Here is a 25,938-nt window from a genome sequence, read left to right as displayed (position 1 = left end):
GGTTTTTTTTTTTTTTTTTTTTTTTTTTGGTCTTAAGTTGTGTTTAAACTTTACGCTGGGTATTGCAGCAGCGTCGTGCCTCGGGAATAGCCGGCCGATGGCAGAAAGCAGGCCAGGCTGTTAATCATCTACCAGCCACTCAGCTGGGGTTATTGTTGCAGCTGAATCTTTTCTTGAAGTAGAACAAATGCACTCCATTTTGGGGAGGAGTGGGCACTTTGGCCATCTCTTTCTTTGTGCAGCACTTGAGCCAGGTGCAGGCACTCTGCTCCAGCGAGGAGCCCTCTCCCCATCCTATGATGCAGCGTGGGGGGCTTGGTGGGGGTACAGGCATCTCCTGCAGCACCTGATGATGCTAAGTGACCTGAGGCCTTTGTGTTGCTGGTGACGGTGACAAGCTATGGTGATGGTTGCTTCTGGAGCTGGAGGTGCAGAGGGGAGCCTACTCTTGGGTTAGGAGCGTTTCCAGAGGCCCTGCCTCGATGAAGAGCCGAGCGCTGGAGTGGGTCAAACACCTCCAAAAGGGTTCTCCCAGTGCTCGGCTGCTGGCACTGTCCCCGGGCTGAGTCTGCGTGTCCCCCGGGCAAACACAAAAGGTGCGGCCCGAGGGCTTCGGGGCACGCGGAGCCGCGGGGGTTTGCGTTTCCAACAGGTCTGAACAGGGCTGGGGAATCAGGAAGCGACAGCGGGGAGCGATGTCAGGGCAGGACCGGAGCCGGGCGCTCCCGGCCGGCCGCAGCAGCACAGCGGGGTTCGGCCGGGGGATGCCGGGATGCGGCCGGGGGGGGGGTGTTGGGCGGTACGAGGACACCTGAAAGCAGCAGAGAGCTCGCCCCGATCTCTGGCTGGGGGGCTGTTGTTGGGTACGAGGGCTCCCGTGGCTGCTTATGGAGCATGGGAAGTTTGGGTGGGCTGTGCAGGGTGGAGGAATGCTCCGGGCTGTGGGAGAGGGGTTCGCGCAGGATCGCCTGCCCCATCCCCGGGGCACTGGGCTTCCTCCGGGAGGGTTTCGCTGCTGCTCCCGTGGGTACCCGGGCGAAAGGGGCAGCCCCCAAAGGGCAGCTCAGGACTCGTGTGTTCGTGTGTGCGCGTGTTCGTGTGAGCAGAGCTACCTCTAGTGGCCGCGGTTGCACGCCGGGCTCGGCCCCGAGGTCCGCTCCGGTACCGGGCGCTGCCTGCGGGATGGAGCATGGCAGGGGGGGACCCGCCCGTGAGGATTGCTTTCATAAGCTGGATGCGGTGTATCCAGTGCCTCTGTTTGCATCCTCTGTTTGAATGACCAGCTAGGAAAAAGCATGCAAGTAACTCATAGTCTATTTTCCTTCTCCTGCAGCTCTCGGAGGCCCTAGATGGGCCTTCCATCGTCCTTTGCGCAGACACAGGGGTGGTGAAGGGCTGCAGGTTCACTGTGGGGTGAATGGAGCGGGCTCCTGGGGAGCAGCAGGGATGGGGAACTGCCCAGAGCCAGCAAAGGACGTTTCTAGAGACTTCAGCAGGCTTAATGGAGCTGTTGTCTGGGGATAGGGAATTTAGGGAGTTTATTAAGGAGCTGGTCTTGATCAGGAAAAGGAGCGATGAGATGGGAACAAAGAGAAAGAAAGTTTCTGCCCACAGTACCCAGCTGGGATGAATGAACTCCTGCAGTGGGCAGGAGAAAGGCGTGGATGAGGGGAAATCACACCTGGGGAGCCACAGAGCCCTTCTGCAGGGCCAAGCGGAGCCCCCTCCCCAGGCAGGAGTCGCTCTGGCTTAACCAGGAGTGTCAGCCCAGAGCTTGTAGCACCTGAGCCAGCACATCTCCACCTGCAGCGAGCCAGATGTGCTTGGGGAAGGCAAGGGGTGAGCCTGTGCCTGGCAGCAAAGCCTCCTGCCTCTGTCCCAGCCTCTCTCCTCTTTCCCAACCCAGGATCTCAAGGAACAGCACTGTCAGCTCCTGGCTTTGTGCTTTCTCTCTTCAGCTCCAGGGAAAACTGGAAGGCACAGAGGAAGAAGGGATTTTCCATGTGCCACCTCCATCAAAACAGGTGGGAGCTGTGTTAATTACCTCTCCTCCCTTTTGGGATTTCACATAAGGCTACAGGGGTCTTCCCTTTGTTATCACTGCTTTTGTGTTAACTCTTTTAAATACTTTCCTCTCGGGCTGTGTCTTTCTGTCCAACCAGCACAGAAGGCATTTATTTATTAGTGGGGAGGGGGGAGGGGGGCATCTGGGCAAAAAGATGACTGTGGTGCGCTGCCACTGCCCACAAAAGGCACGTTACCAAATGTCTCTTCAAAGCAAGGTAGTTCTCTGAGCACAGAGCTCAGGAAGGTGTTGGCGTGGCTGCGATGCGCTGCGTGAGCCTTGGTGCCATCACTATGGGGAGATTATCTTCGAGATTTCAAGCCTGGGGCCTCTGAGGCTTAGCAGATGTAGGCTAAGAAGAGATTTCAAAGGACTTGGGCAGAGGTGGTGGCAGAACTATCAAGATAACTGGTTTCTTTCCCCTATGTTTCAAGGTCCCTCCGCACAGCCACAATGCTGAGCGGTTATTTTGGCGTCAGCACAAAACAGGTCTCGGTTAGAGTCAATATATAAGTCCTTGGCTCATCAAAACAGGCTGAATCTGCACGACCCGAGTACCGGCCCAGCTCTGTCATGCTGCATTTCCCTGCTGCAGAGCCTCTTGTGCTGGCTCCTGGTGAGCTGCGCGTGGAGGCGTTTGTCTCTAGCTCCTGGCTGGGTGGCACAGCAATGCTGAGTGCAATAATAACAGCAATCTCCCCTTGGCCCCAAGGTAAGGGAGAATTAGCCCCAAATGACCCTTGTGCTCGGGGTGATTAATTCCTTACGTGCACTGTGGCAAAGACACCTGCTCCTTGGGGGCAGAGCTCATCCACGGGGCTGTGTTGAGCTCTGCATCCGGACTCTGGATGGTGATGGTGCCATGGCCGGTGACAACGCCATGCAATGTTCAGTTTGCATAACGCAAACAGGAGGTTCCTGCCGCAGCAAGCAACCAAATTCAGAGGTTTAGATTTGAATTAAATTTGCCAGCGCTAAGACTTCCTTTTGGTGCTGAGGGAGGCTTGCAGCTGTTCCCTGCTCCAGCATGGAAATGAGCCCTGAGCCCACATGAGTTGCAGGAGGTGGCAGGAAGGAGCCCTGTGGCCTGCGGGCAGAGGAGATTCACCCCGCAGGGTCGGGGCTGCACCTGCCTAAGGCTGGGTGACTGTGGGGCATGGACCTTGACGGGACCAACGCTGGTGCCACGCTGCCCTGCAGAGCTGGAGCTGCCACATGCAAATCGGAGCTCAGCAGATGCCCCTCTTACTGCCTGCCCATGGCTACAGCATCTTGCTGCCAACTTGTCTGTGTTCTCTTCTGAACCTTTGGCTGAAGGTAAAGGTGCAGCCCTCTGCACGAGGGTTTGGGCTCCAGTCTTAGCACTGCAGTTTGACCCCCCCCCTCCCAATGCTGCCTTTGGGGAGGGCTTCTCCTGTCCTCATTCAAGCACAGCGCCTCTGCAGCTGCCCACCCTTGGCTTTCCCTGCAGCCAGCACGCGCGTGTTGCAGGCAGCTAGATTTCTATTGCCTCCTGGCTCCTTATCGGGTGATGAATGGTGCAGCTTAATTTAAGCCCATTAGTCCATTTCCTCCTGCATGACTTCCTCTCAGTGCTGTGGGACTGGGCTGGCTGAGCTTCTGCAGCACATCTGCTTAACGTCACCGCAGCCCACACGTGTTCAGCTGTCAGAAGCCCCGGCCCCGCACGCACTGGGGCTGCACCATAGACCTTTCCTTGCACAACAAAGATGTACTGTGTTTTGGAGGCAAGATGACGCTCGAATAAAAGATGCCGCTCCATTAGACGGCGTTATAAATATACAAAGGGTCGTTTGGTTATCTGCTGTTTGCTTTGACTCTGGATTGTGTTATCTTTCAGATAACGAGCTGCTCTTACAGCTGTTGGTTCCACGATGTGTCGCAGTGCACGAGCGTGTTTGCCCTGCACAGCAATGCCTTTTGTCTATCAGAGGGAATTAGCAATAAGCCTGATTTTTGCATGAGATACACACGACTTCGGAGCTTTGGGGTATAAAGCAGAGGTCAACAGAGGAAGCAGCGCCTGTTTTATAGCTCCTAGGGCTTTCCATTGTGCTTGTTGAAGTGCTGAACGGAAAAGCTGCCTCCAGAAAGGCGGCCAGTAAAGCTGATAGCCCTCAGGGAGGAGGATGGGTTTTGCAATGAGCGCAAATGCAGCCGTTTCTTCCCAGCTCCCCAATGAAGTCTTCCCAAATGCCTGCCTGGTGTTGGGAGCACACGTGTCCCAGCGCCTGTCTGTGGCTCAGGGGATCTCCTGCCCTTTTGCGCTGCTTGAAGGCAGGTCTTGCATTGTTTGGTTGGGTCTGTGCCGCTTTTCTGCCTGTTTTGTCACAAATAATCGATGTGCCTGAAAGGAAAAGCACTTGAGAGTCTCTTCGAGGTTTGTCCCTTTGTTTTGCTAAAGGCAAAAAGCCCGAAGCAAATGGCCTGGGGCGGGGGGGGAGGGGGGAAAGCGAGCATCACAATTCCCAGTGTGTGCCTTCTGCTGCTGGTAGCTCAGGTCTCTGCTTGCCTGGATAAAGCCTTGTGCGATGGGGAAGTTGTGTGCAGATAGAAGTGTCAGCACAGTGTATTTATTTTCTTAAACCTCATGGTTTAGCCTCGCTTTTTATTCCATGCACCCCAAACTGGAAGATGCCATGTGTGCAGGGTGGGGGTGTACTCTTGGCCCCTGTTTCTGGCAGCAAGTTGCCTCCCTTGCTCTTTTCTGTACTGGGGTTGCTAGGGAGGGCTGCTGCCCCGTGCACTCTGCAAGGGATCTGTGGGTGTCCCCTGAGCCCCACTGTGCCCGTTTCTGCTCCGCTGCGAACTTACTGCCCTGACCTCTGCCTTTCCAGGTTCCCACAGGGTAGAACCACTGCATCCGTGAGGACTGAAGTGCCCTTCAGCCTGGCCCTGGTGCTGTCTTGCCACCCCCGAGCAGCTCAATGTTCAGCTCTGTGCCTTGGCAGCCCCAGCCCCACAGCAGGTAGGGGTCATTGCTTTGTGAGCACAGCCGGGCCTCTTGAGGGCTGGCCTGGGGCCTTGACAGACACCCCAAAACCTTTCCAATGGGGCTTGGCCTTCTCAGGCCAGGATGTCCCTTTGGATGTCCTACTGTAAGCCCAGATGGTCACAGATGTTCTCTGGCTGTGCAGGACGTGGTGGCAGGGGTGGGATGAAGGATGCCCAGAGTTTTGAGAGAGAAGCCTGTGATTTCATGTCTGTTTAACGTTAGCACATCATTTTTCAAAGGTTTGATGGTTATGGGCACTGGCAAGCTGGAGAGGAGCACATCCAAACACGTCAAAGGTTGGACAGCCTGAAATTTCCATGCCGTGTAATGCCCATCTAACAGGAACAGAGCTGAATCCCCCAGCAGCCCCACCTGAAGGCTGTGGGATGCTCTGGGCAGCAAGCTTTCTCCTGAAGGCCTTCTGCTCTTTGGGGTTGGGTCAGCGCCACACAACGTGCCCAATGTGCAGGTACACGTTCCTTGCAGCTGGAGCTGTGAATGCAAGTAACTGCTATTATATGCAACATGTTGGTGCGGGCTTTGTCGAGATGAAAGATGGCTCTGAGTCCTTTATGGGCTTCTCTTTTTGTCTCCTTTATCCCGGCCTACAGGCTGTGCCACGCAGCTTGCACCTGCAGAACCAGGGAGGAGTGTGCAGATGGGCTTTTATTGAGGCCTTCCAGAGAAAAACTGAACTTTGAAGCTAATCCCTTGGATAACATCAAGCTGTGTTCTCCCAGGAGAACACAAACAGCCATTCCACAACTGATGCGTTTGATGTCTAAAAGTGGGATTTACTGTTTTGCCTGACTGATTTTCAGGATGCACTATTTGACTCCATTTACCACTTAAATTCATATGGCATTGTATCCCCAGGTGCATAGATACATGGAAAGCATAGGAAGGGATGAGCAGAGGGTGCGAGCAGTGCAGAATCTCAGTGCTGGCTTGTGGTTACCCCAAATGTTTTCTGCTGGGTGCAGAGATTGCAATTTTAGGGCAACTGCACCGTGCATTTGGTGTTTGGATACTGACCAGAGAGAGACTTCCATCAAGGCAAACACTTTGCAAGGGACACTGCCCCCCAAACGCTTATGATCACAATAGTCAGAATAGAGGTGAGTGCAGTCTGTGTACTGACCAGTCAGCAACTGTGCACAGGCCAGGACACAGCCAGAAATGGATATCACCTCTTGCACTTGGGAGGGATGTGTCTGTTGGGAGGGAGAGAATGTCCCTGGCCACCCCTCCTGCTATCTGCAGTGCCTTGGATCTGGCTGAGAGGTGCCAGAAGGGCAGTAAGCTCCAGGCAGCTCGGTGAGGTGCAGGCAGATGTGAGGTCCCAACAGCAGGGAGCTGTCTCTGCTTTGTCAGCAGCAGGTTCAGCTTGCCACCTGCCTCCTGGCAGGCTGTCCATCCAGTTTTGTCTCTTGTGCCAGATATTTATGTACTTTGGCTTGGATAGGAGACAGAAATTAAATCTCTGCACCGTCCCAGCTAATAGCTTTGCACTATCTGTCCAGTCCAGGAGTTTTGTGCCCCACTTTCATAACAATGACATGGAAAACAACAGCAGATCCTGTAGAAAGGAGTTGAACAGAGATAAAATAAAAACTCAGCTTGCCTTCTGTTAGGTGGGGCTCAATCCTGGAGTTCTGTTTTCATTCGACAAAGCATCAGATCCAGATGTTCAATGTAATTCAAGGAGTTAAGACGTGTACTGTGTATACAGTAGGAGTTATGGAAGCAATTGTGTGTTGATAGGGCATGTTTTATGGCACCTTTAATACCCATTTAGTTTTAGCATATCTCCCTGTGCCAAAGCAAACCTTCCTGGGAATCCTATCTCTATTCTCTCCCACAAAAGCTTGGCACAGCAGATGCAGCGCTCAGTGGGTGTTTGTTTACTTCCAACCGCCGCTTCAATCCGTCTTGTCCTTACTGGGTACAAGTATGCTGCATTGTCTCACAGCGGGAAGCACAGTACTGGTGGATAGCTGGGCCTTTGTTTTGTGTCCAGCCGGATGCCCAGGTGTGTGTGTTCTGGTTGCAGATGGGAGGAGTTTCTTGTTTGTACAACAGCTCGCCCTCTGCTACTGTAGAAGCTGGAACCTGTGCCAAAACCCACAGTCCTCCACGTATGGAGCCAGGCTGCAAGGACAGGAGGTTGCTAAGCCCCAGCGTACGTCAGTCCCACCGCTGCCCCAAAGGATGGCACTCGCGGCCCCATTGCGGCTCCCGGGGGCAGAAATGTGCCCGGAACCTTTGTGCTCCTCCTCTCCAACGGCGGACGCGTGCGTGCTTTCCTGCGCGCTGATTGGTCGGCGACTCAGAGGGGACGGCTGCTATTGGCTGAGCGGACGGCTGTCCTATGACTTCCGGTGCCCCCCGGTGCAGTGCTTCCGGTTTGTTCCGGTTGTGCCCCGGCCCCGCTGCGGTGCGCGAGCCCCGGCCTCCTCTGTGCGAGCGCGGGGCCGCCCCGGGCCGGCTGAGGGCGAGGAGAAGGGTGGGCAGAAGGGTGAGGAGGGGCGTCGGCGGCTCCGGCCATGCCGCCCGTGAAGGCCGGCGGTAAGGAGGCCCTGGTGCTGCAGTGCGAATGGGAGGCGTGCAGCTACGTGGCCTCCGCCATGGAGGAGTTCTGCGGGCATGTGGCCCAGCACCTGCGGCTGCACCTGCCCGGCGAGCAGCGGGACGAGCTGGACCCGCTCGGTAAGGAGCGTCCGTTGTGAGGGGGTGGGACTACGCTGGGGAGAGCGGCTCTGCTTGCTGCAGGGCTCGGATCCCGTGAAGGCCCCTGTAGCTTTATTTGCAGCGTTTGCCTCAGATCCTTACGGTCTGTGTGTCTTCTGTGCGTGTTGCAGAGGAATACACGTGTCTGTGGCAGGAATGTGGTTTCTGTTCCCCGGAGAGCCCCGCCGACCTCATCCGCCATGTCTACTTCCACTGCTACCACACCAAGCTGAAGCAGTGGGGGCTGCGGGCCCTGCAGAGCCAGTCAGAGGTGAGCCACTGCCAGCTGGACTTCCAGAGCCGCAACATCATCCCCGAGATCCAGGAGAACTTTCAGTGCCTATGGGAGTACTGTGAGGTGAGAACAGGGACCTAGTTCTGCTTTCCCAAGTGCTGTCTGTAACGTGGGAGACAAGGGAAGGGGAGCTGCTTTTGCCCTGCTCGTTGTGCTCTGGCACATGCTGATCTCTTCACTCCGTTCTGTCCATTCCTCTTTCCCAACAGAGATCATTTGATAATCCCGAGTGGTTCTATCGGCACGTGGAGGATCACAGCTTCTGTTCAGAGTACAAGGCGGCTGGGAAGGAGAACCACGTGGTCCTCTGTGGCTGGAAAGGTATTGGGTGCATGCAGGGGTACCTACAATGAATGTTGCGTGGGGCTGCGCAAGCAGCCTGCCCCACAGTCAGGCTGTAGATGCTTGACCTGTTGAGCCCTTGAGCGGAGGATCCTAATGGCATTGTGCTGTTCCTGTTCAGACTGTGACTGCACCTTCAAAGGGCGCTGCAAGCTGCGGGAGCACCTGCGCAGCCACACGCAGGAGAAGGTGGTGGCCTGCCCTACCTGTGGTGGGATGTTTGCCAACAACACCAAGTTCTTTGACCACATCCGCCGGCAGACCGCGCTGGACCGTAAGCTCCTGCAGGCAGGGGAGGAGTGGTTGGAAGCAGTCCCGTGGCGGGGCCATTTCGGTTGCTAGAGCTGCCTGTGGTCTGTGAGTGAAGGGATCAGGCATGGGAGTGCTTTGAAACAGCCTGGTTTCTCTGATGGCCAGGAGCTATGGTGCTGATGAACCTGAGAAGGGTCTTCTTGAAGAGGCAGGACAGTTGGAGCCTGACCCCTCTGCTATAGCCAGATCAGTTCCATCTGCAGGGACCCAGGTCTGAAGGGGAGGGCAGCAGGTGGGCACTTGCAGCAGCTGTGGGGTTTGCATGTTGTATTCCTTTGTACTGTGATTGAGATGTGCATGATTGTTGCTCCCTAGATCCTACTCTGGCGGCAAAAAGAGGGTGCACAAACAGAAGGCAGAGTGATCCTTGCAAGTGGTGCTGGGTTTTTTTTTTTTTTTTGCTTGTTTGTTTCTTCTGGCTTTGTAGTTAGTGTCTTCTATCCTTGACTGGAGGGGAGGGTTCCTAGCTCCACTGTAACTACATCTTTTCCTCACTTGTTGCTCTTTGTGTTTTACTCTCTGCTTTGGTCCCTTTCTCACCGCCCCCTCCCCTCTCTCCCTGGTCCCATTACTGCAGAGCAGAGGTTTCAGTGTTCTCACTGTTCCAAGAGGTTCGCCACAGAGAGGCTGCTCCGTGACCACATGAGGAACCACGGTGAGTAAAGGCCCGCTGTCCCAGCTGAGGCTCTGAAGCCTGTGCTTCCCCCTCTCTCTGTGGTGATGTTTTCCCCCAACTGTTTCCCGCAGTGAACCATTATAAGTGCCCTCTGTGTGACATGACCTGCCCTCTGCCCTCCTCCCTGCGCAATCACATCCGTTTTCGGCACAGCGAGGAACGGCCGTTCAAATGTGACTACTGTGACTACAGGTGAGGAGCGGTGCTTTCTGTCCTCCCTTACTCTTGGTAGAGAAGCACGCGTGTCGTGCGCAGTATTCAGCTTTGTTCCCCTATTTCCACGTAGGTGTAAGAATCTCATTGACTTGAGGAAACATCTGGATACGCACAGCAAAGAGCCAGCCTATCGCTGCGAGTTTGAGGCTTGCAGCTTCACTGCACGTTCCCTCTGCTCCATCAAACTGCACTACCGGAAAGTCCATGAGGTAGGAAGGGAGCAGGGGGTGACTGCTGTGTAATCTCTTCCGGCGAGGCTGAGAAGCTCTAAATGCAGCATGCTCTGCAGAAGCATGAGGAAAAAAAATAAAGTCACGTGAAGAACCCCAGACTGACCAGGGTTGTAGGAGTGTGACGTCAGGTTGCAGTCCTTTTTTCTTGCTGCAGTGGTAGCTTGTGTTAGTCTCAGGGAAACCAATTCTTTCCTCTGTGTACATGCACGGGTACCAGCCCTTCTGGTCAGGCTTGCAGGCTGTTCATATCCCTTTCTCTGTCTTTCAGGGTGACTCAGAGCCCCGCTACAAGTGCCATGTCTGTGACAAGAGCTTCACACGTGGAAACAACCTCACCGTCCACCTCAGGAAGAAACACCAGTTCAAATGGCCCTCAGGGCATCCTCGCTTCAGGTACTGCTCATCCTTAGCTCCCCACACCCTCTAGTGCAACAGCTGGAGCCCCATCCTGCTGCTTGCTGGAGCCAGCAGAAACCCGCCAGTGCTTGGGCCCTGGTGTCTGCCTGTAACGTGCTCAAGGCTCATCTCCCAGGGGCAGGGAAGCACTTGGCAGCAACCATTTGGGATCTGGCATAGCAATGGAGCAGTGCTGCATGACAGCTCCAGCAGTGGGTCAGAGATTAGGCAGTGGTGCCTTCACAGCTGCATATCATGAGACACCCTAGAGCTTGGCAGAGGCCAGGTCCAGGTGTACCACCTAGAGAGAGCTGCTGCAGATCAGTCTCCTGACAGATGTCTTTCTGCACCATCTCTACGAAATTCCCAAAGAGTTTCCAGAGCTTAAAAGCAGGGAGGGGGAGAGGGTGAATTTCAAATGCTCCTAGTGAAACAGAATGGGGAAAGGAGATGGAGTTAAAAGATGATAAAAGCTTGGCAGAATTCTCACAAGCTGCTGCACGGATGTGCTTTTTAGAGCTGTGGGCTAGGTTTTATTTGACATGTCTGGTGTCAAGCTTGTAGTGCTGGGCTTTGGATCCCACAATACAGTGCCCCTTCCCTGACTGCTGCTGCTTCAGGCTGTTGCCCTTCTCTTTGGGCCTATGTTCAGGTACAAGGAACATGAGGATGGCTACATGAGGCTGCAGCTGGTGCGCTATGAGAGTGTGGAGCTGACAGAGCAGCTATTGAAGGATGGAGAGAAACAGGAGGAGGCACTGGATGGCTCCACTGATGGTGTGGTGCTGTCTGAAGGGGAGGGCAACCTGCAGGGCATCGTTCTGGAGGCTCCAACAGAGACTCCCTTGGTGGAGAGCAACGTGTCCGAGCCACACGTGGCCCTGCTGCATCCTGCTGCCTGCTCTGCTGACAGCCCTGAGCGAGCACGGCCAAGTGCCTTCTCAGGAGCAGCGCAGTCCTCGGAACAGGAGCCTGGCACCCCGGCCAACCCCATCATCCGTGTGGTGAACCGGACCAACGAGCATGGGGAGAGTGAGACTGTGTATTACATCATGGCCAGCACGCCCTCAGAGGAGCGGGTGGCAGCAGGCGGCGGGCTGGCTATGGAGCTGGAGGAGAATGTCATGGACCGTCTGCAGAAGACAGCCGAAGAGCTGGGTATCCATATTGTGTGAGGTGCTCGCCTGAAAACCTTGGGCTTCCGTGGGGCATGGTGCAGGGAGAGCTTGGGAAACTGTAGGGGGAAGGGGTCCAGCATATGTCTTCTCCCGCATGCAGCTGTCTAGCTTTCTCCTCTGCCTCCCCCATAACTTGTTCTCCATGGGATGGATGGCACGCTCCTCTTCTGCCTTCAGTGCTTCCCTGAACATCATCTTCCCTGGCTCGTTCAGCCAGTGCTGTCAGAGGTGTTTGCACTGCCATTCCCATTTCACTGCGTTGATCTCTGTGGGAGGAGAGGACTGCAGGGAGGCACTGGCCCTTGCAGGCTACTACTGCCGTGCAGCATGGGGGCTTGGGGCCTTCCTGCTTTTGTTCTTCCCTGAGTTTGCTCCCCACATTGGGGTTTGGGCACCTGGTTGGGCAGAGTGTACTTTGGAGAGACAAATAAAGGTCAGACCGCCAGGCCAGCCAGTGTCTGGTGTCTGCTTCAGCTTCATTTCTGCCAGCTGAGAGATGTTGTGGTGCCATGGTGAGACCAAGTTGCCTAGGGCCTGCAGCGTGGGGCAAGCACTGCAGAGCTGCCAGGATCTCTTGGCACATCCTGTGTGCTGCTGCTTGGTGCAGCTGCTCCCTGCCTAAAGTGCCATTCCACATCCCCAGTGGTGGCACTGGAAGGCCAGGTTTAGCTTAAGCTCTTGCTCACTGCTGTCCTGGCATAGATTTGATTTTTTGCTGCCTCCTTCAGGGCATCAGTGTCAGCTGCCTGTGATGTCTTTTTTTTTTTTTTTTTTTTTAATCTAAAGTGTAGCCTGATATTATGAGCTGAGCCAGCTTGCCCTTTTGTATGTGATATGGACAGTGTGAAGCTGGAGTGACCCTTGGATCCTCATGGCACTGCATGTGGAGGGAGTGTGCCCTGATGGAGGCAGGGGTGCAACCTGGCTGATCTGGGCTGGACACAGACTTTTCCCCTCACTTCCTCAAGCAGTTCAGCAGAAGCTGCTGGAATTCCAGGTTAATGGAGAAAATCACTTTACGCTAAACCCTTGGCCATCTGCTCACTTTCTAATTACAAGCACTGTGGGTGTGATCCGTGTTTGTGCCCCTAGCTGGAAGTGATGAGAGCAGCCCCTTGGGCCTGTGCCTTGGTTGAGATGAGGAGCAGGGATAAAGTGGGGAGAGCCCCCTGTCCCAGACTGAGTAGGAAGGTCTTCTGGGGCTACACAGGGGTGTAAAAGCCAGCAAAATGCAACTGGAGCTAGGCCCCTTGTGCTTGGGCTGAGGCAGGGCAGGAGGCAGCTGGTTGCCCCAGCAGTTCTGATGGCACACACTGCCAGAAGATGCTGCTTTCTCTGGTGAGAGCATCCCTGGGCTGCCAGCGTGCAGTATGCCCAGGCCTTGCCCAGCCTTCCCTGCTCGGCGCCTGCTCGCTGTTGCTTGGCTGAGCTGGGCTGCAGATACTTTCGAGAGAAGGGACTCATGCCAAGTTTGCATTCGCAGCACTGCCATCTTGGCTCCCCTTCCAACACACGAGCTCTGTTGCCAAAGCCGTGGCTGCGCCGCTGCTCTCAAGCTGCAGCATTCCTGCGCTACCCAAGTGTTCAGTGTTGGGAGTGGAGTGGTGGCTGAGTTGTCTCTTTAAACACTGGGTCCAGAGAGGGTAATCTGCCAGGGATTATCTGATGGGGAGAGGATTGGCATCAAGAGGAGCGTCTCCTCCCTCCCCTGGGCCCTACAGCATGCCGTCCTGTGTGTATGGAAATCAAGTTTACTTTCTCCTGGGCAGTGTTTGGGGGCGAGGGGAGGAGAGCGGCGCCTGCGCTATGGGGCTGGGCCTCCTCTTCCTCACCGTGCTGGCCACGCTGGTCTCCTGCGAGCACCCAGAAGGTAACAGGGTGCTTGGGAGAAGGGTTGCTTATGGGGTGCCCTAGAGCTGCCGACACCAGCAAGGAGTAAGCTCCTGCTCTGAAGGTTGGTGCTGGAGAAGCCGGAGCTGGGGGCTGCGAGTGGGTGTGTGCTCCTCACTGCACAGGGCTCCTGGCTGGGTTGGGCTGAGCCTTTGGGCAGCACCTCCTGCAGGGCTCAGGGCTGAGGAGCTGCTGGAACGGGTGGTCCTCAGCCCCCAGCCCCGCTCTGCCTTGCTCCCCGTGGCACCAGGAGACCTGGATACCTACTGGTCCGGCACCGCACCCATCTGCATGGGGGGCTGCAAGGGAAAGCACAAGGAGCTGAAGAGGAGCCAGTGTGGGAATGGCAGCTGCTGCTGGCTGGGCTACAAGTCCTTCTGCCGAGGTACGGCCACCGCAGGGACGTGGGGGGTTCTGGGAATGCACAGGGCAGGTTTGGTGCCGCCTCTCCACGTCCCCATCCACGCTCGTCCCACCGAGCCGCCTGCCCACGGGAACCTCCCCATCCCCAGTGAACTGCGGGCGGCCCGAGGCTGACTTCAACTCGGTGGTGTACGGCAACGACTGGTGGGTGGGCTCCGTGGTGCGTTACAGCTGCCGGCCCGGCTTCCTGCTGCTGGGGGACCCGGCCAGCGCCTGCCAGTCCGACGGCCGCTGGACGCCCAAGCCCACCTGCCTCCGTGAGTACCATGGGGTGGGGCGGGTGCTGCTGGTCCCTCCGTGGGGAAAAAGGGCTGGTGGGCACACGGGGGGGGTGTGCTCCAGTCCTGCTCTTGCAGGGATCTGCCTGCGAGGTCGGATCGAAGTCAGCGAGCGGGACATCAGCGGGAGGTGCTCGTCGTCCTGCAGCGCCCAGAGCCACCTGGGAGCCTCCCTGCAGCACGGCTGCATCAAGATCTCCTCCTGCAGCACCAAGCGCTCGGGCTGGGCGCGCTGGTTCCTGCGCTGCGATGTCTGCGAGTGCGACTGCCACGTGCCCTGCGGGGAGTCCCGGTAGCGGTGCCCACCTCCGGTGAGGGGCTGACATTGCCCTTGTGGAAGGGGTGGTCCCGCAAGCTGGGGGCTGCTGAGCAACTCAACATCTCTGCTCTCCTTCCAGCTTCCTCTGGATAGAGCTGAGCCTTCTGCACTGGGGTCTGCTGGCCACGCATCTCCAGCGCTGGGCTTTTCCTTTCCGTGATCTCCATCCATCCTGAAGCTGTCATCTGGGAGAAGAGGTTTGGGACTTGCTGCCTTCCTGCCTGGCCCCATGGCACAGGCTGCAGGGGATGCTGTGAGCAGCGGGAGCTGGGCAGCTGCATCGTGGACTTGGAGACCTCAGTGTCTCAGCCGTTTTTCCTGGCTGCTCCCTGGAGAAGGCTCACATCCTCTTCTAGCAGGGAGGCAGCGCTGTGCCCGTCCTGCAGGCTGCCATTTCTCCCTGCCAGCTCTTTCCTGCCCCTGTGTGCAGTCAGCAGGGCTGTCCTGCTGCTCCATACATGCAGGCAGGGCTTGGGGGGTGCTGTGCATGGTGCCTGCGGGCTGGGGCTGCTCCATCCTGCAGTGTGTGGTTTTGCTCTGAGACCCGCCCCCCCCCCTTCCCCAGGGATATCTCTGGGTAGCTGATGCCTTGCAGCCAGGACAGGTAAGGAGATGCGAGGGGCTGTCCTAAGCGCACAAGACCCCTCCTTGGTCCTGGTTCCTTGGGATCCCATCCCCGAGCCCCTTCTTCTGCCCCACGTCCCCCCACGCCCCACTGCAGCAATGGTCACTGGGTGCCACGTGCTCCCCAGGGACATCCCCAGATCCCTCTGAAGCAGCAATGGAAGAGCCAAAATTGTTATTCCCCGGGGAGAAAGCGGGGCGGGAGCATGTGTAATGGGATCACCAGGGGAAACAGGCTGACCAGCAGCAGCACCACGGGTAATTAAAAAAAATTGTTTACAGGAAATGACACAAGTTTGCAGTCATGCACAGAGATTCTGCTGCCTCCTCCATCCCCACAGCCCCACACAGAGAGGGCAGGGCCAGGACCGGCTCCCTCTGCCCCATGTGTGAGCACCCTGAGGCAGGAGGCAGTGTGCTGAAATGGCCTTGGGATGAGCCCAGCGCCTCTTCTGCTCCTCAAGGAGCTGACTGCAGGCCTCGCTGTGGGGCTGGCTCTGCTGCTGCACCCCCTCCAGTAGCCCCTGCTCTCTCCTCTCCCTGAATCCCACTCCTCCAAGGGGCTGGATCCCTGCCCCCAGCTCTGTCCCAGCCCAAGTCTGGTTGTGGGAGGGGAAGGATTTCCTTAGCTCACCACCAGATGGGTATTATAATTAATACCGTCGTTAGTGCCACTCATTTCCATATGTCTTTCATGTTTAAGTGCCGTGGTGGGTGAGAGGTGTGAGCGACAGCGAGGAGGGAGCCAGGCACGGCACGGGGACAGCGTGCAGGGGAGCGTGTGCTGGGGGCAAGCTGGGAGGGGAGCACGCTCCTACCAGGACCCTTGGGGGGGGCAGCTGTGCCCCCTGGCCCTTGGTGCTTGCTGTGAGCTTTCTGAGCAGTGCTCTGCCCTCCTCGCATCCAGCTTGTGCCCTGCGGTGGAGGCTGCTGGGGATGCAGTGCAATGTAATGCAATGCAATGCAATGCAATGGCAGCTCAGTGCATTGCTCGGTGAGCCTTGGGAGTGGGCTGTGGGGTGAGGGGGCAGTGGGAGTGGGCTCCCCCTGCTGTGCCAGGGGTGCTGTGGTGGGAATGAAGCACAGGGATTGCCAACCCCCAAGCTTTGCAACCGGGAGGTGCTCGGGGCCTTCTGCCTTACAGGCAGAGAAGAGTGGGGAGAGGAAATAGAGCTGGTTCCTTTAAGAGCGTTTTTCGCCGCCTGACAGCGCAGCCCGGGCAGCCAGTCCCACCGTCCCGACACACGGAGGCAGCGGGGACAGCGCCGGCGTTGGGGGGCACGGATGGGCCCGGGGCACCAATACGGGAGCGGATAACGGCACGGAACCGGCCCCCCCCGCCCCTCGCCTGCGTCTCCACCGCCCGCCCCGGCCCAGCCCAGCCCAGCCCTACAGAGGGATGGGGAGCGCATCCCGGCTGGGGATCCGCGGGGGCAGCGCTCAGCTCGGGGTGTGGCACTGAGCACCGGCCGCCACCCGCTCTCCTCCCCCCGCGGTCCCTCCGTGAGCACCGGGGGCTGCGGGCGCTCGGCCCCGCCGCGGGCATCGCCCCTTTGTCCGCAGGGGGGGGGAGCGGCGGCGGCGCTGCGGCACAGCGCGGAGCGGCGGAGGCTGCGGGGAGCGGAGCCCGAGCTCGTACAGGTGAGAGTGGGGGGGGGGGGGCCCGAGGGGTTGGGGTGCGGGGGATGGAGGGAGAGGGGATGGAGGAGGAGCGGCCCCGGAGGAGATGCCCTCGCCGCGGGGGTGGGTTGGGCTGGGGAGCGGCTCAAGGAGTCAAGGTGAGCCCGAGGGCGGGCTGTGCCTCCCGCAGCCCCCCCGGTCCTGCTGGCCCTGTGCCCCATCGCTGTGGGAAGGGGAACCCAAAGCGTTCGGGGGGGGGGGGGTGGGATCACGCAGCCCCTTTTCTCTCCTAGGGCCGGGGCTGGCTTTTTTCCAGCCCTGAAAGGGATCTGTCTGCATCGGGGCTGGGAAGATCTCGGCGCAGCTCCTCGCGAGGCCATCCTCCCCTTCCAGGGGATTGTGTGTGTGCATTGCAGCTGCGGCGAGGAGCTGCCTGCAGCCTGCAGCTCAGCAAAATGTAGGTTAGCACGGCATTAGGACCCCGGCCCTGCAAAGGAGGGGGGGTGCTGAGCTCAGCAGGGCACGGCTCAGCCTCCTGTCCCCAGCACAACGAGGGACCCCCAGCCCCGTTCTCATCTGTGATGCTGCAGAGGGACCGGGGTGCAGCGTCCTCCCCACCCCGCCTGGCTCAGCATCCCCCCGGCCCCGCAGAGCCCTCGTGCCGAGGATCGAGTGGGTCCATCCCTGCGTGTGTTCCCCACAGAGCGGCACGATGGCAGAGAAAGGCATGGATCCCGCGTGCGTCTCCATCGCCCTGGAGGACACGGTGTGCCACGCCAGCCCCCCGGACGCCCCGCTCCTCACCACCCACTTGAAGAAGGTGGAGAACCACATCACGGAGGCCCAGAGGTTTTCCCACCTCCCGAAACGCTCGGCTGTCAACATCGAGTTCATTGACCTGTCCTACTCCGTGCGTGAGGGCTCCTGGTGGAGGAAGAGAGGTAGGAGCTGCCTGCGGGGCTGGGGACCCCCGGGGCTGCCACGTCTCCCCCCAGTCTCCTCTCTTGCAGATCCCCCTGCCCTGGGTCCGTCCCTCCTTGCTGATGTAGGCGGCTGTGTCTCAGTTCTGCAGGACTTTGGCTCAGCACACAGCAGTGGGAAATGCCAGAGCCGCTCACCCTGCTGTCCCCTGCGGGTGCCCAGCCCTGCGATCCCCAAAACCAGCTCCCATCCTAGGGGCTGTATGGGGCAGACAGGGCTGTTGCTTGGCTCGGGGCTGACAAGATGGATGGGTTTTCTCAGTGCTGCTGTGCTGGCAGTAGGAGGCCCCAAGGGGTGCCCCGGTGCGCAGGGGGGTGCTGGGCTTGCAGGGGGTTTCCTCTTTGGCAGCTCCCTGTGTGCGGCTGCGGCCGACAGCTTGGGGAGGGGAGGCAGATGGCAGCTGGTGGGTGGTAGTCGGCTTTAATTAGCTCTGTTAGTTAATGGGATGCCAATCAGGTTGGCCCTGTGAGGGTGGGGGGGGTAGGGGGGCTGATGTGAGGAAGGTGAGGGCAGATAGGGCTGAGCAGGGTCCTGGGGTGAGCTGGCTGAGGGTGCAGGGTCCCTGCCACTCGTATCCAGGCTCTGCAGGTGGGGAAACTGAGGCACTGATGGACAGCAGGGCCTCCCCTAAGCCTCCCCCAAGCCCCTAGGGTCAGCTCTGCATTTTTTGATGCTGGGAAGCAAAAGACAGAGGGTTGGATCCAGGGCTTCCCAGAGCATTCACGTACCCTGTGGTGGGGACAAACTTGGGGCAGGCGGAGCAGAAGGGCGCTGGGACCGTGGGGGGGGGATGCTCTGTCCCCCTGGACCACGCACAGGAGCCGGTGGGGAGCTCCAGATGCCTTTGTGCAGGATCCGGCCGTGCCGCCGCGCGCTGCTGAAGCAGGAGGTTACTGGCAGTCAATGAACGCGAGTAACCGCTGCGCAAGCTGCAGTGGCACCGACGTGAGCAGCATGCGCTGCCGGGGCTGTGCGCGGCGCTCGCCCCGCTGCCGTCACACGCAGCATCCTGCTCGCACCTCCCTGCCCCCAGTGCCCCCCTCCTGGGGGGTGCCTGGTCCTTAGGGGTGCAGCTGGGGACAGGAAGGTCGCAGTGCCGGACCCCTGCCCTGGAGAAGGGCCTACCCCCTCGTGCTTCTTTCACTGCCCTGATCCCGGGGCTTGCCCCAGTTTGTGGGTGTGGGATGGATGCGTTGTCCTCTCCTGACGCCGTGGGGCAAGGGGATGTATTTCTAGCAGGGAGATGCTCAGACCTGGTCAGTGATAGCCAGCAGATCACAGCTCCCCAGGCAGGGCTGCGTTTCTGGGCAGTTTCTGACAGCCTGAGGCTGTGCCTGTTCCATGCTCCCGACACATTGCGTTCCTGCTGCTAGAAAATGCTAATCAGCTGCCTTTAAAGCAGAGATAATTCCAGGTCTGATGAGCGGTGGCTGCTGCTGGGTGTCGTGGCATGAATGGCAATGAAGGCAGCAGCCGGGCATCCTGCGGGCGTGGGGACACTGCTGCCCCATGGCACCCTGCTCCTCTCTGCCTGGGGACCGGGGCAGTGCCACAGCCTGGTGGCTTTCCTCATGCCGCGTCCCAGGGGTTTTCCTCATCTTGCCTGCGTTGGAAATGGATGGGTTAATCGGGAACCAGGGGCAGGGGTTGTGCTGGAAGTGATGGCCACAGCGATGCTGGTGGAGACGGTCCCCAGGCACAGCACGCGGTGGTCCCGCCGTTCCCCAGCTGCTGGGGTCCCATTGCAATCCCACCGTGCTGCTCTCACCCTCCAGGCTACAAGACCCTCCTCAAATGCCTGTCGGGGAAGTTCTGCCAGCGAGAGCTCATCGGGATCATGGGGCCATCGGGTGCCGGCAAGTCCACGCTGATGAACATCCTGGCTGGCTACAGGTGGGGCTGGAGGAGGTCAGTGGAGCTGGGGGAGTGGGGCTGGGGGCTGAGCTGTATCCTCTCTGTCCTGCAGGGAGACGGGCATGAAGGGCCAGATCCTGGTGAACGGGCGCCCGCGGGACCTGCGCACCTTTCGCAAGATGTCCTGTTACATCATGCAGGACGACATGCTGCTGCCGCACCTCACCGTGCTGGAGGCCATGATGGTGAGCGGGGCTGCGGGGTGTCCTGGGGCCGGATCCTCGGGTGGGAGCCTCCCAAGGGCTGTGGGACATGGGGACAAAGTCCTGCCCTCGGCCTTGCATCACTCAGCTGGGGATGGGTGCAACATCTCGGTGCCCTACTTATGACATTCCCATCTCCCTGCTCACCTTCTCCCTGCAGGTCTCTGCTAACTTGAAGCTGAGTGAGAAGCTGGAGGTGAAGAAGGAGCTGGTAAGTGCAGAGGAACATGAGCCCAGGGTCCCTTGTCTTACCCCAAGGTGGGAGTAGTGGGGAAGGGAGGACACCAGGGACCCCCAGCGATGGGGACATGGGAGGAGGTGATGGGGAAAGGGTGAGGGTCCATGTTGAATGAGGCTCCATCCCTCAGGTCAATGAGATCCTGACGGCCCTGGGGCTGCTGGAGTGCTCCTATACCCGCACCATCTCGCTGTCGGGTGGGCAGCGCAAGCGCCTGGCCATCGCCCTGGAGCTGGTGAACAATCCTCCCGTCATGTTCTTCGATGAGCCCACCAGGTGAGAATGCAGGGACTGGGGCTCCCCAGCACTGGGGGACACCAGGGGGAACCAGAGCCCTTTGGATCCAAGAGGGGCTGTGGGACACCAAGGGGACTGGAAGGCAACAGGGCTGGGGGCTGCGAAGGGACGTTCTTCTTCGTCATGCTGGTGGAAGGAGGGTGCCTGTGTGGTGGTGTCTTGGGGATGTCCTCCCTTTCTCAACTCCCCTCTTTTCTCTTTGCCATCCCTTTCTCCTCTGCCCCATCCCGCAGTGGTCTGGACAGTGCCTCCTGCTTCCAGGTGGTCTCCCTGATGCGCTCCCTGGCTCAGGGCGGCCGCACCATCATCTGCACCATCCACCAGCCCAGCGCCAAGCTCTTCGAGATGTTCGACAAGGTTTGGGCTGGGGCACAGGGCTCTCTGTGGGGACAGGTCTTTCTGACCATGCAGAGAGGCCATGGGAGGGGTGGGTGCATGCTGCTGACCTGGGCTTGCGTGGTTCACAGCCCTGACAGCGGGGGCTGGAGCAGGCAGTGGTGCCCTGTCTGCTCTGCACCTGCCCTATCGCTGATTTCTCTTACAGCTTTACATCCTTAGCCAGGGCCAGTGCATCTTCAAAGGCGTCGTGACCAACCTCATCCCTTACCTGAAGGGCCTTGGGCTCCATTGCCCCACGTACCACAACCCCGCTGACTTCAGTGAGTGGCCCCTCCTCGGCTCAGCAGTGATGGGGGTGGAGGGTGGCGAGGTCCAAACCCATGTTCCCCCACTGGATGCTGTGGTGGTGTGGCACTGTGGGGGCTGTGCTGGGCTCCTACCCCTTGACCATGGGGATCTGGCTGACCTGAGCAATGTGATGGTGAGGGCTGGCTCAGTGCCACTCTTGGCTCTTGTGCTCTGCAGTTATCGAGGTGGCCTCAGGAGAATACGGGGACCTCAACCCCGTCCTGTTCCGCGCGGTGCAGAACGGCATGTGCACCATGGCTGAGAAGAAGAGCAGCCCCGACAAGGCAGACTCGTCGTGCCCGGCGCACTGTGTGACGGTGAGAGCCCCAGAGGGGACACGTGCAGGAGGTGATCCCTGTCCCTCACCCACATCGCTGACTTGAGCATCCCTTTGCAGGACGTGGACCACATTGAGAGCCATACGTTCGCCACCAATACCTCCACCCAGTTCTGCATCCTCTTCAAGAGAACCTTCATCTGCATCCTGAGGGACACGGTGAGGGCTGGGCCAACACCGAAGGGATGGCACTATTTGCTGGGGGCAGGCAGAGCTGAGTGGGGCTCACCCTTCTCCGGGATGCTCAAAGGATGTGGTGCTGCCTCGCTGATCCCCTCTGCCCACCCACAGGTGCTGACCCATCTGCGCTTCATGTCCCACATCTGCATCGGGGTGCTGATCGGGCTGCTCTACCTGCACATCGGCAACGACGCCGGCAAAGTCTTCAACAACACTGGCTTCCTCTTCTTCTCCATGCTCTTCCTCATGTTTGCCGCGCTGATGCCCACCATCCTCACCTGTAAGGAGCTGCTCACCCCGCTGCTCCCACCCCTGGGGGTGCAGGGGGGGCTGTGTCTGCAGGAGGGGTCCAATGGATGCTGAGTGGTGGAGACAGCTGAGTTGGTCCAAAGTGGGGAAATAGGATGGGGGCAGAAAGAATACAAAGAGAAGGGTGGAAGCATTTGCATCACCTGCATTCTATTCCATAGTTGCCACTTGTTTACCGTCTGGTTCATTTATTGCCATTTGTTTACTGGGTGGCTCTAAGCAGCATGCTGGAATTTATATATATATATATATATATTTTTTTTTTGCTGGGAAACTGCACAGCTGCATTTCCAGCTGCTTCAGATCTCCCTTTCACTTCCCTAAAAAGGCTGAGCAAAACCCCCTGGCTGAGCTGACTTGTCCATGTGAAGGTTCCTCTCTCGCTCTCTGTTTCTGTCCCTGGTGAAGCTCCCACCCACGGGCAGGAGGCTGCAGGGTGCGTTGGCCCGGGGCACTGCTGACTCCTTCCTTGCTTCCCCGCAGTCCCCCAGGAGATGTCCGTATTCCTGCGAGAGCACCTGAACTACTGGTACAGCCTGAAAGCCTATTACCTGGCCAAGACCATGGCAGATGTGCCCTTCCAGGTGAGCTTTCATGGGATGGCCCCTTGGCACGGCCGATTCCCAATGCCCTGAGGTGGGCTCCTTGGATTCTCCACCCCTGGGGAGGGTCCAAGGGACCGGGGCAGTCACAAGTTCAGCATATAACTCTGCTCGCCCCTCTCCAGGTCATCTGCCCCATCGCCTACTGCAGCATCGTGTACTGGATGACGGGCCAGCCGCCCGAGGCCACGCGCTTCCTCCTCTTCTCCGCCCTGGCCACCGCCACCGCCCTGGTGGCCCAGTCCCTTGGGCTTCTCATCGGAGCTGCTTCCACCTCCCTGCAGGTCAGGCTTTGGGGGGTCCCAAAGAACCATAGGTGAGGCCATGGGCCACGGACGGGGATGTGGCACCCAAGGGCCTCTGCTCCATAGGTGGCCACCTTTGTGGGACCCGTCACTGCCATCCCTGTCCTGCTCTTCTCCGGCTTCTTTGTCAGCTTCAAGACCATCCCCACCTACCTGCAGTGGAGCTCCTATGTCTCCTATGTCAGGTGGGACCATACACTGTCTGTGGGGTGGGAGTAAGGCCATGTGGGACACATGGTGACTGTGCTTTGCCGTAGGTATGGTTTTGAAGGCGTCATCCTCACCATCTACGCCATGGAGCGCGAGGACCTGGAGTGCCTCGAGGAATTCTGCCCTTTCCAAAAACCCATCAAGATCCTGCAGGAACTGGACGTGGAGGAGGCCAAGCTCTACCTGGACTTCCTCATCCTGGGCATCTTCTTCATCATCCTGCGGCTCCTGGCGTACCTGGTGCTCAGGTACAAGGTCAAGTCGGAGAGATAAAGAGGCCGTGGGGCCCTGGAGCCACTCCTGGGCCTGAGCTGCTGCAGATGGACGGCAGCCACGGACCGTGTCGGTAGGTGCCAGCCAGGCCTGGCTCAGTCGAGAAGGGTTTTGAGACGTCTCGGAACTGTTTTAACCTTTCCACGCACTCTTCATCGCAAACGTTTTGTACAGCCCCAACGCGTGTCCCCCTGACCCCACGGAGCTGGGTCCCTCCGCTCACCCTGCCTGCCCGTGGGGGATACTGGAGATGGTCCCACGGAGGCAGAGTGGGGCTATGGGGAGCTCCAGGCAGGAGAAGGAGAGGTCTGAGCCACGTGGGGACATGCACAGAGCCGTCGCATAGAGAAGAGCCCGGAAGCGACCATAGACCAAGTTGCACAAGGCTTCTGTGTTTCCTGCTTCTGCAGCCACAGATTGCTGCCTCCCCTTTTCCTTTTATGCCTCAATCCTCCCTTTACTTCTTTTTTTTCTTTTTCCTCCTTTTTAATTTTGTTCGAAACCCCGCTGCTTTCAGTCTGCACGGAGAGGAATGGGAGCAGTGGGCCGAGGACTCGGGGCTCTCCTGTGCTGCTGCTCAGTGCCATCCTCAGAGATGGCCTCTGCTACCTGGGGCCGCGGCAGTGTCCGTGGGAGTGGGACAGTGCTCTCAGACCTCAGGCCGTGTCACATTCAGTCTTTGGGATCTGAGCCAAGAGGATAAAAGTGATCAACACGAAGAGAAGTGACCGTCCCAGCAAACCCTGTGTGGAGCACTGTGCCGTCGCTGGAGTTCTGCTGGCCCCTTGTTCTCTTTCCCCTGTACAACCACGCAGGATGGGGATGACCCTCCCTCAGCACCAGCAGTGTGCAGCCTGCGGGGAGGGGATGAAGACTGGGGGCACCCCCCCATTGCAGCGGGACCATGGAGTAAGAGCATGGACAAGTGGGTCCCAGCAGCGCCAGAGCGGGAGAGCAGGTGAGATCTGGGAGTGGTTGGTTTGCATTGAGCTGCCCCGATGCTGGGACTGGTACCAGGAGAAGGCTCCTTTTGGTGGTTCTTCCAAAGCTCTGCACCCCTCAGGGCATTTCAGTGCCTCGTTGGCTTTCTGAAGGAGTGGAGCTGGTGGGGACAGCACGCTGGCACTGCTGTCATGGGGCTGCATGGGTGCCACCGGGAGCCCGCTGCTTGCCGGTGAGCATGGACGTGGCAGGGGATTGGAATGCAGAGCGAAGGATGGATTGCAGCAACATCCTCTGGACTCTTCTTCACTTTTCCTGGTTTGCTGGGACTGCTCCACACCGCAGGGTCTGGCTGGAGCGCAGAGATGGCATTACTGCTGCAGCAGGGCTGGGTTTCCCCTGCACAGATGCGAGGAGCTCATGCACAGAGGCTCTGCAAGCAGGATGTGCCCTGATGCCCTTCCCGTGCTGAGCATTGGGGTTTTCTCAGGGGATCTCGGCTGACTCATTGCTGTCCCCCCCCAAATTCCCCTCTGCTCCTGGATCCACCTTCACTATCCCTGTGCTGTGCTCTGCAGTGGAGCTGCAGGGGGTGGGAGAACCGCTGCCTCCTGGGCCCAGCGCTGCCACCCACAGCCAGGGGGACACGGGGAGCGGTCCCCCCATCTGCTGTGCCACCAGGGGATGGCGGAGCTGCTGGCTGTCCCCCATCTCCATCTCACGTCTGTGGGGCTGTTGGGCTGCTTCAGTGCCCCACTGATCGTGGTGTGAGGTCGAGGGAGAACCAGGCTGATTCTTGCCCTGTCCAGGGTGGGTGCAGTGAAGATGCACTTTATCGGAGCGGGGCAGTGGGACTCTGGGTGCTTCTGGCTGCAGGCACCCCTCCAGGGAACGCGTCTGGATAATCACGAGGAGCGTGATGGAGGAGAGCAGGCTTCTTCCCCTCCACCTCCTCTCCCTTCCCCCTCCCCCCCACTTCCCCTGTAATGCACTTCGAGCGCATTAGGACGAGGTTTGGGCTGTGTCTGCTGCTCTCTGCACGCACCGGCTGAACCTCAGCCCATCTTGAACTGCTTCAGCCCCAAGGCCCAAAGGCTCCGCTGGGGTGGGTGCTGCCTCCCCCTAAGTGCAGTGACAGCCCCCAGCACGCTGCCAGGCGCACAGGGATGCGGCCTCTCCCCTCCACCCATGCCTGGCTCACCTTTGTCACATTCACCAGAGAAGCAAACGCATCCTCACCCGCTGGGGTTTGCTGGAGGGGACAGCGGGGCAGCCCGGGGCGGGGACAGAGCTGCCTGCGGGGTCTCACCCACCCCGAGCAGGCAATAAAGCAGTGTTTCCTTCTCGCTGTGTGGACACCGTCCATCCTGTCCTGCTCGGGGTTCCCGCTGCCTCCCTGCTCGGTTGTGCTGTGCTGGGATGCACGGGTGGGTCGGGGTGAGCCAGGCAGCGAGCTGTGCTCCGCGGGACCGCTTACCAAAATAACGTGCAGACAGCAGCTCCAAGCCCGAGGGATGCTGCTCGCGGGGCTGGGGCTGTGCTGTGCGGGGGCTTTGCTGGGGGTGGGTCCTGCTGCCTCCTAATAGGGATTCATCACTGCCCTGTAGGGGTAAGGCCAGGCCTGGGTGGGGGGGCACGGCCTGGGGGGCTCTGGGGCTGCTGGCAGTGCTGTCTGCAGGTAAATGCCCGGTGTCTGCAGATCCTGGCTTCCCGGCAGCGCTCACGGTGCCCGGAGGGTTGCGGCACGGCTGGAGGGGTCGCGGCTTGTTCCGGTGTTTCTGAGCTGCCAGCTGCACTTGTTGGGTTTCACACATCAATAAAACTTATATTTATAGTGTACCCTTCGG

General features: G+C 58.9%; 2 protein-coding genes across 9 annotated transcripts; both read left to right on the top strand.

The window, feature by feature from the left end:
• On the top strand, nt 176–15,279 carry HINFP (histone H4 transcription factor). Of its 6 annotated transcripts, none has more exons than XM_021376349.1 (16): nt 776–863; nt 1,907–2,024; nt 4,924–5,054; nt 5,321–5,550; nt 7,135–7,790; nt 7,943–8,169; nt 8,316–8,427; nt 8,570–8,722; nt 9,338–9,415; nt 9,508–9,628; nt 9,723–9,861; nt 10,154–10,278; nt 10,934–13,734; nt 13,862–14,029; nt 14,129–14,361; nt 14,449–15,279. In XM_021376349.1, exons 5-13 carry the CDS (start codon nt 7,628–7,630, stop codon nt 11,454–11,456), a joined length of 1,641 nt encoding a protein of 546 aa, XP_021232024.1. In that variant the 5' UTR covers nt 776–863; nt 1,907–2,024; nt 4,924–5,054; nt 5,321–5,550; nt 7,135–7,627; the 3' UTR covers nt 11,457–13,734; nt 13,862–14,029; nt 14,129–14,361; nt 14,449–15,279. The 6 variants fall into 6 exon arrangements, with proteins under 6 accessions (XP_021232022.1, XP_021232019.1, XP_021232024.1 ...); XM_021376345.1 differs by having other exon boundaries at nt 5,693–7,790; XM_021376347.1 differs by lacking the exon at nt 776–863 and adding an exon at nt 176–596 and having other exon boundaries at nt 1,959–2,024; nt 5,321–7,790.
• ABCG4 (ATP binding cassette subfamily G member 4) lies at nt 16,030–25,930 on the top strand. 3 transcript variants are annotated; one of them, XM_021376341.1, is made up of 16 exons: nt 16,030–16,634; nt 16,907–17,070; nt 17,317–17,554; nt 19,370–19,487; nt 19,561–19,693; nt 19,872–19,922; nt 20,080–20,225; nt 20,480–20,603; nt 20,791–20,905; nt 21,111–21,250; nt 21,331–21,429; nt 21,562–21,730; nt 22,243–22,343; nt 22,487–22,645; nt 22,733–22,851; nt 22,924–25,930. In XM_021376341.1, the coding sequence occupies exons 3-16, from the start codon at nt 17,326–17,328 to the stop codon at nt 23,147–23,149; spliced, it is 1,929 nt and encodes a 642-aa protein (XP_021232016.1). In that variant the 5' UTR covers nt 16,030–16,634; nt 16,907–17,070; nt 17,317–17,325; the 3' UTR covers nt 23,150–25,930. The 3 variants fall into 3 exon arrangements, with proteins under 3 accessions (XP_021232016.1, XP_021232018.1, XP_021232017.1); XM_021376343.1 differs by having other exon boundaries at nt 16,907–17,074; XM_021376342.1 differs by lacking the exon at nt 16,907–17,070.

This window comes from Numida meleagris, chromosome 23, assembly GCF_002078875.1.
Source record: "Numida meleagris isolate 19003 breed g44 Domestic line chromosome 23, NumMel1.0, whole genome shotgun sequence".
Lineage (NCBI taxonomy): Eukaryota > Metazoa > Chordata > Aves > Galliformes > Numididae > Numida > Numida meleagris.
This window is presented reverse-complemented; position numbering and strand designations above follow the sequence as displayed.

Coding starts and splice junctions, on each gene's coding strand:
- ABCG4 (XM_021376342.1), top strand. CDS start 17,326: ATGGCAGAGAAAGGCATGGATCCCGCGTGCGTCTCCATCGCCCTGGAG. Junction 19,923..20,079: donor TGGAGGTGAAGAAGGAGCTG/GTAAGTGCAGAG, acceptor TCCATCCCTCAG/GTCAATGAGATCCTGACGGC. Junction 20,906..21,110: donor CCACAACCCCGCTGACTTCA/GTGAGTGGCCCC, acceptor TGTGCTCTGCAG/TTATCGAGGTGGCCTCAGGA.
- HINFP (XM_021376347.1), top strand. CDS start 7,628: ATGCCGCCCGTGAAGGCCGGCGGTAAGGAGGCCCTGGTGCTGCAGTGC. Junction 7,791..7,942: donor GGACGAGCTGGACCCGCTCG/GTAAGGAGCGTC, acceptor TGCGTGTTGCAG/AGGAATACACGTGTCTGTGG. Junction 9,629..9,722: donor TGTGACTACTGTGACTACAG/GTGAGGAGCGGT, acceptor ATTTCCACGTAG/GTGTAAGAATCTCATTGACT.